The 9,331-nt window shown below is 55.7% G+C and overlaps 1 protein-coding gene across 9 annotated transcripts; it reads left to right on the forward strand.

The window, feature by feature from the left end:
• Positions 1-122: 122 nt before the first annotated feature.
• On the forward strand, positions 123-9,216 carry ATG9A (autophagy related 9A). 9 transcript variants are annotated; one of them, XM_012528710.3, is made up of 16 exons: positions 123-321; positions 1,298-1,355; positions 1,752-1,883; positions 2,009-2,052; positions 2,574-2,638; positions 3,407-3,568; positions 3,742-3,883; positions 4,107-4,855; positions 4,939-5,092; positions 5,197-5,376; positions 5,778-6,026; positions 6,237-6,415; positions 6,522-6,639; positions 7,193-7,415; positions 7,582-7,727; positions 8,126-9,216. In XM_012528710.3, the coding sequence occupies exons 3-16, from the start codon at positions 1,781-1,783 to the stop codon at positions 8,129-8,131; spliced, it is 2,520 nt and encodes an 839-aa protein (XP_012384164.1). In that variant the 5' UTR covers positions 123-321; positions 1,298-1,355; positions 1,752-1,780; the 3' UTR covers positions 8,132-9,216. The 9 variants fall into 9 exon arrangements, with proteins under 9 accessions (XP_012384164.1, XP_012384165.1, XP_058156067.1 ...); XM_012528711.3 differs by having other exon boundaries at positions 1,301-1,355; XM_058300084.2 differs by having other exon boundaries at positions 132-242; positions 1,301-1,355.
• Positions 9,217-9,331: the final 115 nt, after the last annotated feature.

Here is a 9,331-nt window from a genome sequence, read left to right on the forward strand (position 1 = left end):
GACTGCACCTGAGCCCCGCCCCGCGCAGACCATGGTATTGGTCCTCCGGCTGCCCAAGGCCCGCCTCGAGCCATTATTCCCGCCCCCAGAGCCGAGAATTGGCCGTCGCGTCTCCACCCCCCAAGCTCATTGGCCGGGCTGGCTGCGGATGACAGTAAGTGGCAGACGCCGGGCCTAGAGCTCTGGGTCGGACCGAGCCGAGCCGATCGAGCCCAGGAATCACCCCGGTCACCGTTCGTGAGGTGAAACGCGAGACCCGTACCTGGAATCCCAGGACCTGGGCCAGGGGTGTCGGCGGAGCCCTAAGTGAACTCTTGGCGGGTAACGGGGGAAGGGGCGCCGCAGGCGAGGCGGGGACGCGCAATCGGAATGTTTTGATAGCGGGGGCGCGCGGGCGGGAGCGCGCTTTTGGCGGCGGAGCCGCACGGGAGCTCGTCGGCTGTCGAAAGCCGAGCCCTTGGCTGGGGGCCGGGCGACCCTGAGAGCACTGGGCTTGGGTCCTGGCGACTGGATGTGGGAAGACAACCCAGCTCACCCGAGGTATCGGCTGTAGGACTGGCTTGATCCCTCCAACAGCCTCAGAAACCCCTGAGCCCTGGCCTGGCCGGGACTCCAAGGGCTGGGGGTCCACACTGACCCGGTAAGCGGTGAGTTTCCTGAGGGCTTGGTCAGCTTCTCCGGAGCCAGGGCTCTCAATAATCCAGCTACTCCCACCGGGGCCAAGCTGGACTGAGACCCATGGCCCCCAGGGTCAGCCCTGACTGGGTGAGTGCCACCAAGCCCATGCCTGGCTCCAGGGACCTAGCGAAACCACACATTGACCCAGGATCAGGCATCTCCGTTGACACAATGAGGATTTCCCATCCAGGATTTATGCCTGTCTGCTGGGTCTTTGGTGCTAGGGAAGCAAGGGCAGGAGTTGGCCAGAAAGGCCCTCTTCAGAAAAGACTTTCTGGGTTTGGGGCTTGGGACTTTGTGGACCCTGAGAGGACTGATTTCTAAGGCTGAAATGGGGCCATGGGGAAACAGTCCAAGAAGGGCTACCTTACCTCAGGTCTGCGCTTCAGACTCTACAGGATCAGTAAGTCATTTCTGGGGATCTGAGAGGTGAATGCTTGGCCCTGTGTAGCACAACCAGAGGAGGTGGTTGTAATACCAGGCTGGAAGTGCCTCTTTCCCACTGCAGCCTTACTGCCCCAAGTCTGGCCTCCTCTTCGTGGGGGGTGGTAGGTGGGAGAGTTGGATCCCTTTCTGTACCCATTTCCCACTCTCTGGGGCCTGACACCTTCTCCTCCAGCAGCTGCAGAGCCAGGGCATCGAGGGCTGGAGTGGCGCAGACACTGTCCATGGAGCTGGTAGGGCCTTTTATCTCAAACCTTTGTTTACAAAGTGCTTCCAACCTGTTAATCTCTAAGGCTACCAAGGGTTTTGCCTGGAGGGCAGGGGGAGGGACCCTCTCTCCACCAAACTGAAAGTGAAGCAGCCCTCCAAAGGGGTGGATTCTGGCTTCAGGCTGGCCAGGCCGCAGCAGACTGTCCTTAAAAGCTCTGGGAATGACTGACCCGAGTTAAGGCCTCCCAAGCCCTGAGTTTGCTGCTCAACTTTGGCGATTTCTCCTCCTCTGCCTTTGGGCCAAGGAGGCTGGTCGGAGAGACCAAGCCTAGTAAGTCTTTCTCACTTCCGGCCTAGTAGGCAAGGCCAGCAGGTGAGCGGTGCCCTGAACCAGGGTCTCTTCTTCCCCGCACTGGCAGGTGGGCAGAGTTGACAGGGGGCCGCGGTGATGGCGCAGTTTGACACAGAATACCAGCGTCTGGAGGCCTCCTACAGCGATTCACCCCCCGGGGAGGAGGATCTGTTGGTGCATGTCCCTGAGGGGAGCAAGTGTGAGTTCTTGGATGGGACAGCCAGGGCTGGGGTATGGGGGTGGCGGCACTGGGGGAAGATCATTGAGGGAGCGAGGGGTGTGCATCCCTTTGGGCCTCTGACATACCTGCTTCTGTGCCCACAGCACCTTGGCACCATATCGAAAACCTTGACCTCTTCTTTTCTCGAATATCCTTTGTGTCTTTGAGTTGGGAATCGGGCCCTTAGCCCCTCTTTAGGCCAGGTTCCTCATGGGAAGATGGGTGGGTTAGACTCTAATCCCTACAAGGGATTAGAGAGGGATTAGAATCTGACTCTAATCCTTTTCTGAGTCTGAAAGAGGCTGGGGAAATAATGATTGTTAAAAATAATGATAGCCCACATTTTGAGACGTATGTGCTTCGCACTTTGCGGTGTTAGTTTATAAGCAGATTCTCTAAGGGCAATCCTCCCTTTTTGATGGGATGCTAATAATTGTAATAAGTAAATGTCTTTTGACTCATTCTGTGTCAGTTCTGGGTTAAATGCTTTACATGCATTTAATAATCCTATAAAATAGGTATTATTATTCCCAACAGTACCACTGCCGAAAACAGCTTAGAGATGTTAAGTAATTTAGTCAGAGTGATACAACTGGAAAGTCACACAAAGACCAAAGTTTGTCCTCTTAACTGCTGTCTCTAGTGACCACTTTTTCTTAACAATTACACGTTTATAATCTCCACCAGAAAAATGGCTTCACTTGTATGCTCATTGGGGAGATCTTTGAACTTATGTAAGTATAAGAAGGGGTGTATAACTTCATAGAAGGACTACATCTCAGTCTCTCCTCTCTTTGCATTCAGCCCTGACCTTACCTGCCAGTACGACTCAGTCCAAGGATCAAAACTGCAAACCTTTATCATCCTGGGACTGTCTGTGGCACCAGACCTTACAGCCTCACCTTTCTTATCTCCCCAAGTCCTAGCTTTGCCAGAAAAAGAACTCAAACCTTGATCATGTCATCAGCGCTCCAATGGAATGGGCATGGTCCAGGCAGGAGGCCTCAGAGCTGCTGGCCTCTGTGCTGCCATGGTTGCATCTTAGGCATGCTGCTGGGCAGAAATTCTAGGACGGAGATGCTCTATGGTGTTGGCCAAAGGGAACAGGGTTGGGAAGCACTCCCTAAAAAGAAGACAGTCCATATTCCCGAAGGCTTCTGAGTACCATCTCAAAAGGGAATCAAGGACTGGAGACCAGAGACCACAATCATAAGACCTTTGAAAGGGTCTAGTGGGCCATGGCAGAGATTACCACAAGGTGAGGAAAGCAGGCTGATTCTGTGTGGCCTGAGGCTGAGAGAGAGAGAGAAAGAAGCTGATTTGCACCTGAGAAGGTCCTGGGCTGAGCAGTAGGAGGGCCCAGAAGGGGTTCTCCAGCCCCTTCTGTTTCCCCAGAAGCTGCTTGCCACTCTTGTTCTGCTGATTCCAGACTCCTCTTTTCCTACTTTATTTTGCTGGTGCTGGTCTGATTTGGACTGCTATCCCTTTTCCCAACCCCCCAGGCAGTTCCTCTTTGTGGTTGCCTTCACCACCTTCCTGGTCAGCTGTGTGGACTACGACATCCTATTTGCCAACAAGATGGTGAACCACAGTCTTCACCCCACTGAGCCTGTCAAGGTCACTCTGCCAGATGCCTTTTTGCCAGCCCAAGTCTGTAGTGCCAGGTAAGGGCTGCAAGACAGAGGCACCAGAGCCTGTAGTTCTGCTAACAGGTGGGGAACAGAGTAGATATGTGGCAGCAACTCATACCCTAGAACACAGACTCAGGCTCAGCGTAGCAGAATCCTTTGGGATAGCAGTTTGTCAAGGCCCACATCTCCCCTTCTTTTTCCATCAGGATTCAGGAAAATGGCTCCCTTATCACCATCCTGGTCATTGCTGGTGTCTTCTGGGTCCACCGGCTTATCAAGTTCATCTATAACATTTGCTGCTACTGGGAGATCCACTCCTTCTACCTGCATGCTCTGCGCATCCCCATGGTAAGAGTGGGAGGTGGGCAGCTGACACATGGCCTAGGATGTTTTCTGTAATTTGGGGAGGAGGAGTGTTATTTCTGGGCATTGGGGGTCCTCATCCCTCACTGATAGGTCAGGGAGCATCTGCTTGTAGGGTCCACTTAGCTAAGCACCCAACCCCTGAGCCTCACATCCAACCCAGGGCAACAGCCCCACCTTCCTACCTTGTCTCCTCCCCCCCGTGCAGTCTGCCCTTCCATACTGCACGTGGCAGGAAGTACAGGCCCGGATTGTACAGACGCAGAAAGAACACCAGATCTGCATCCACAAGCGCGAGCTGACGGAGCTGGACATCTACCACCGCATCCTCCGATTCCAGAACTACATGGTGGCACTGGTTAACAAATCCCTTCTGCCTCTGCGTTTCCGACTCCCTGGTCTCGGTGAGGCCGTCTTCTTCACCCGTGGCCTCAAGTACAACTTTGAGCTGATCCTCTTCTGGGGACCTGGCTCTCTGTTTCTCAATGAATGGAGCCTCAAATCTGAGTACAAACGTGGAGGCCAACGTCTAGAGTTGGCCCAGCGCCTCAGCAATCGTATCCTGTGGATTGGCATCGCCAACTTCCTGCTGTGCCCCCTCATCCTTATCTGGCAGATCCTCTATGCCTTCTTCAGCTACGCTGAGGTGCTGAAGCGGGAGCCAGGGGCCCTGGGAGCCCGCTGCTGGTCACTCTATGGCCGCTGCTACCTCCGCCACTTCAACGAGCTGGAGCACGAGCTGCAGTCCCGCCTCAGCCGCGGCTACAAACCCGCTTCCAAGTACATGAACTGTTTCTTGTCACCCCTGCTGACACTGCTAGCTAAGAATGGAGCCTTCTTCGCTGGCTCCATCCTGGCGGTGCTCATTGCCCTCACCATCTATGATGAAGATGTGCTGGCTGTGGAACACGTCCTTACCACCGTCACACTCCTGGGGGTCACTGTGACTGTGTGCAGGTGGGCTGGGGTGGCCAGTGGGAGCAAGCAGACCCACGTGCCCAGAAAAGGCTTACATCTCACTGTAACCCTGTTCCCACCAGGTCCTTCATCCCAGACCAGCACATGGTGTTCTGCCCTGAGCAGCTGCTCCGTGTCATCCTGGCTCACATCCACTACATGCCTGACCACTGGCAGGGTAATGCCCACCGCTCGCAGACCCGGGACGAGTTTGCCCAGCTCTTCCAGTACAAGGCAGTGAGTGGAGTTGGAGTCAGGGCCTGCTAGAGACTGGCTGATGGCTTGGTGGTCAGCTGGACTCCCTGCCTGCCCTCTTCTGACCTTGGTCTCCTCCCTCTCAGGTGTTCATCTTGGAGGAGCTGCTGAGCCCTATTGTCACACCTCTCATCCTCATCTTCTGCCTCCGCCCACGGGCCCTGGAGATTATCGACTTCTTCCGCAATTTCACCGTGGAAGTCGTTGGTGTTGGAGATACTTGTTCCTTTGCTCAGATGGATGTTCGCCAGCATGGGCATCCCCAGGTAGGTACTGGGAGAGGAGGGGGCCAGGGGGCCAGCAGTGATGCTGGCACCACAGTGTCTTTGGGCAAATTGCAAAAAGGCACCCCTCTGAGCCAGCAAACCACAGAAAGGCAGCCCTGCCTCTGGGCAGCACTGTACCAGCAATACACTGCTTGGCAAACAGAAGCCTGGGCTAGATTTCAACCCTCAAACTGCACCCTGAAGCAATGTACAACCCAAGCAAGTGGCCCTGCATGCGGCCACACCTGGGGTGGGCACTGGGGCCCCTAGACAAGATATGACAATGCCTCGAGGACTCTGTCCTCCAAGGGCCAGCCTTCCCTCCTGGCAGGAGGAGTACAGAAAAGGTCCCTGAATGAGGACAGGCCACAGCCCCACTCACTGCAGCCTCCCTCTTGCAGTGGCTATCCGGTGGGCAGACAGAGGCCTCGGTATACCAGCAAGCCGAGGATGGGAAGACAGAGCTGTCACTCATGCACTTTGCCATCACCAACCCTGGCTGGCAGCCACCACGTGAGAGCACAGCCTTCCTAGGCTTCCTCAAGGAGCAGGTTCAGCGGGATGGAGCAGCTGCTGGCCTTGCCCAAGGGGGTCTGCTTCCTGAAAATGCCCTCTTTACATCCATCCAGTCCTTACAGTCTGAATCTGAGGTGTGTTCCTGGGGGCTGGGAGGTGATAAGCAGGGTGGCCTCCAGGAGCTGGGAGTTGCAGAGTGGGCATGCGGTGGAAGGGCCTGCCCTGTGAGTTTCCTTCTGTCTGTCTAGCCTGTGCCGTTATGACCTAAGGTACGAAATATTAGGGAAGCCCGAGGCTTCTCTCCTGCCCTGAGAATTTTACCACTCCCCCTCTTCTTTTCATAGCCTCTGAGCCTCATTGCAAATGTGGTGGCCGGCTCATCCTGCCGGGGCCCCCCACTGTCCAGGGACATGCAGGGCTCCAGGCACAGGGCTGAAGTTGCCTCTGCCCTGCGCTCCTTCTCCCCTCTGCAAACCGGTCAGGCTCCCCCAGGCCGGGTTCCCAGCACCATGACAGGCTCTGGGTGAGTAGAGGGGGCCGAGATGGGAGGGCATGGCAGGAGCCCCCACTGACTTGTGGAGGTCTCAGAAACATTGACAACTGCTGTCTCTCTGTGCTGGGAGGGACAGGGTGGATGCCAGGACAGCCAGCTCCGGGAGCAGTGTGTGGGAAGGACAGCTGCAGAGCCTGGTGTTGTCAGAATATGCATCCACTGAGATGAGCCTGCACGCCCTCTATATGCACCAGGTGAGCAGGCAGGAAGCAGCAGCCCAGAGGTAACAGCTGAGAAACAGAATCGAGGGCTCTAGACCTGAAGAAGCAAAACCTGAATTCAAATCCCTTCTCTGCCATGTATCTGCTCTATCATCTCCATTCCTACACATACCCTCTTGGTAGTCTTTTTAGCTAAGAGGACTTAGGGTGGCTAAAAAAACTATGTGTTTTCCTTCGTTATCTGTTTATTTATCCTTCCCTCTCCACACCACCACCAGTATATAAACCCAAGGGCTAGGAATTTTGTCTGTTTTGTTTGTTGTGTCCCTGGCACCTAGAAGAGTGCCTGGCACTTAGCCCCTCAAGTCAGTTTGTCCTTGAATCAAATGAATAGATAAAATGAGGACCATTACAACCCATCCCCAGGCTTCTTCCAGGGATCTGCTATGAATTTCACCTGTAAAGCATCATACTCACAGTCCACATGAATAACATGATAGGTGCTCTGGGTCATGGAGCTAGGTGAGGGGCTGTGAGTGGGAACCCCCCCACACACACACACACTAATGAGCTCCCACTTCTCCAGCTCCACAAGCAGCAGGCCCAGGCCGAACCTGAGCGGCATGTGTGGCACCGCCGAGAGAGTGATGAGAGTGGGGAGAGTGCCCCCGAAGAGGGCACAGAGGGCTCCCGGGCCCCCCAACCTATTCCACGCTCTGCCAGCTATCCCTGTGCAACACCCCGGCCTGGTGCACCTGAGACCACGGCCCTGCAGGGAGGCTTCCAGAGGCGCTATGGGGGCATCACAGGTATCCAGTGGTGGCATGGGGAGGCAGAGCTTGCAGAGAAGGGTGGTTCCTTCAGTACCTTTCTAGGGGAAGAGAGAGGTCAGAGGAACCAGGCCCAAGGGGGCTAACTCCCAGAACCCTTCTCATTCCCATTTGTGTGTTTTCTGAGATTTACCTGTCTCTCTAGATCCTGGCACAGTGCCCAGGGCTCCCTCTCATTTCTCCCGGCTGCCCCTTGGCGGATGGGCTGAAGATGGGCAGTCAGCATCAAGGCACCCAGAGCCCGTGCCTGAGGAGGGCTCAGAAGACGAGCTTCCCCCTCAGGTGCACAAGGTAAAGGTTCTGGGGGCCCAAGAACTCCTGCCAGACACAGGAAGTGCCAGCCTGAAGCAGAAACTGTTCATGTGAAGGAAGCCGAGCCTCCAGCATAGATCCTTTGTTCTCCCCTGCAGAATACACTTCTCGCTCTCTTCCCCCAAGTGCTATAGTGTTCAGGGCTTGAATTTTCTTCCTTACCTCCCCAAAATTAGGCTGCCCTTTTCTGTCCGTGCAGTTGTTTTTTTTTTAGGAGATACTGGGGATTGAACCCAGGACCTCGTACATGGGAAGCAGGTGCTCCACCACTGAGCTATACCTGCTCCCCAGGCTGCCCTTTTTGTTTGCATCCAGGCTTCTGTGTGGGTAAGCAGATAGCTGCATACTCTTCACAAGCAACCCTCTTCTCTCCACAGGTATAGACAAGGCTAAGGAGGGTCCCTTTGCCCCAGGACGGAGGCCGCTGTTGCCCTGCCATCCCATCTGCCTGCCATGGAAGGGCTTCTCTGACTGTTGCCTGGCTCCACGTGTGTGTGGTGTTTATGTGTTTGTGCCTGACCAAGGGAGGTGCCAACACAGGGCTTGCCACAGCCCTCAGAGAGGAAGCTGGGGCCTGGGAACCAGGGGCACATAAGACTCTAGTCTCATCCCTGTGCCCCCCTTGGCTCAGTGTGGTGCTAGAAACTGGTCCCCAGCCCAGCCCCAGTACTGCCACCTTTGCACCCAGCCCTGCAAGTTCTCCAGGGAGCTGCCCATCACCGAAGCTGCCAAGCAGGGAGAACCTGTGCCAGCGGTGGAGTGAGAGGTTGGGCCTGGGCCCTCAGCCTCTGCGGCCCGCCCCGCTACCCGGAAGAGATGCACAGTTCAGGCTGTGGCCCTTACCTCACCCCCAGTTCTCTCTCAGTGCTGCAGCCTGTTCCCCTCTCTCCTGCTTTCTGCGTTTCACTGGCATGTGTGTGCCGCTTGTTCTCGTTCTGTTGGCTTGCTCCCATCCATTTGGCTTCTGCTTTATATTGGGGTGGAAGCCCTGGCTCCCAGTTCCCCTTTTGACACTAAGAAGACTTCTTAACACTAAGAGGGAAGGTTCCTAAATAGCAGGAGCAGGACTCAAAATTCTTTTCTGCCTTCTCCAACTTTTTAGGATGGGGCCCTGGGAGACTGGGGCCTTCCTAGGCCCCCATTGCTGCTTAATGTACCTCCCCCCATCACCTGCACGTGGGACAGACAGGCCTAGAGTGTGTCCTTGCTGTCTTTACCTCCCAGCAAGAGGGCTCTGGCCTGTGTCCTGCTACCTGCTAGAGGGGTCGGGGTGGAGGCCACCGGACGGCCTGACCCCAGGCTTTGGCTGTCAAAAATGCTGGGACTCAGCTCCTGCCCTTCACCCCACCCCTCGACCCCGCTCTGGTGCGCCGCGGGGAATGGTGAACTGTGCTGCCCAAACTCACAGCGGAACGGGTTGGGGACCGTGTACAGCTTAACCCTTAATAAAGAAGGGCCTTTAACCAGGTTGCAGTTCGTTGTCGTTTCACACTGCTGGGGTTTGGGGGACAAGAGGAGCAGTGTGCCTGTGTTCCCCAGGATCCCGAGGACCAGGCCGAGCCCGGGAAGAAAGCAGGTCTGTG

Source organism: Dasypus novemcinctus, chromosome 7 (genome assembly GCF_030445035.2).
Source record: "Dasypus novemcinctus isolate mDasNov1 chromosome 7, mDasNov1.1.hap2, whole genome shotgun sequence".
Taxonomy (NCBI): domain Eukaryota; kingdom Metazoa; phylum Chordata; class Mammalia; order Cingulata; family Dasypodidae; genus Dasypus; species Dasypus novemcinctus.

What these genes read in the sequence shown, in the direction of transcription:
- ATG9A (XM_012528710.3), top strand. Translation starts at nt 1,781, where the DNA reads ATGGCGCAGTTTGACACAGAATACCAGCGTCTGGAGGCCTCCTACAGC. An exon ending in ATGCTCTGCGCATCCCCATG is followed by an intron (nt 3,884 to 4,106) that starts GTAAGAGTGGGA and finishes CCCCCCGTGCAG; the next exon opens with TCTGCCCTTCCATACTGCAC. An exon ending in GTCACTGTGACTGTGTGCAG is followed by an intron (nt 4,856 to 4,938) that starts GTGGGCTGGGGT and finishes TGTTCCCACCAG; the next exon opens with GTCCTTCATCCCAGACCAGC.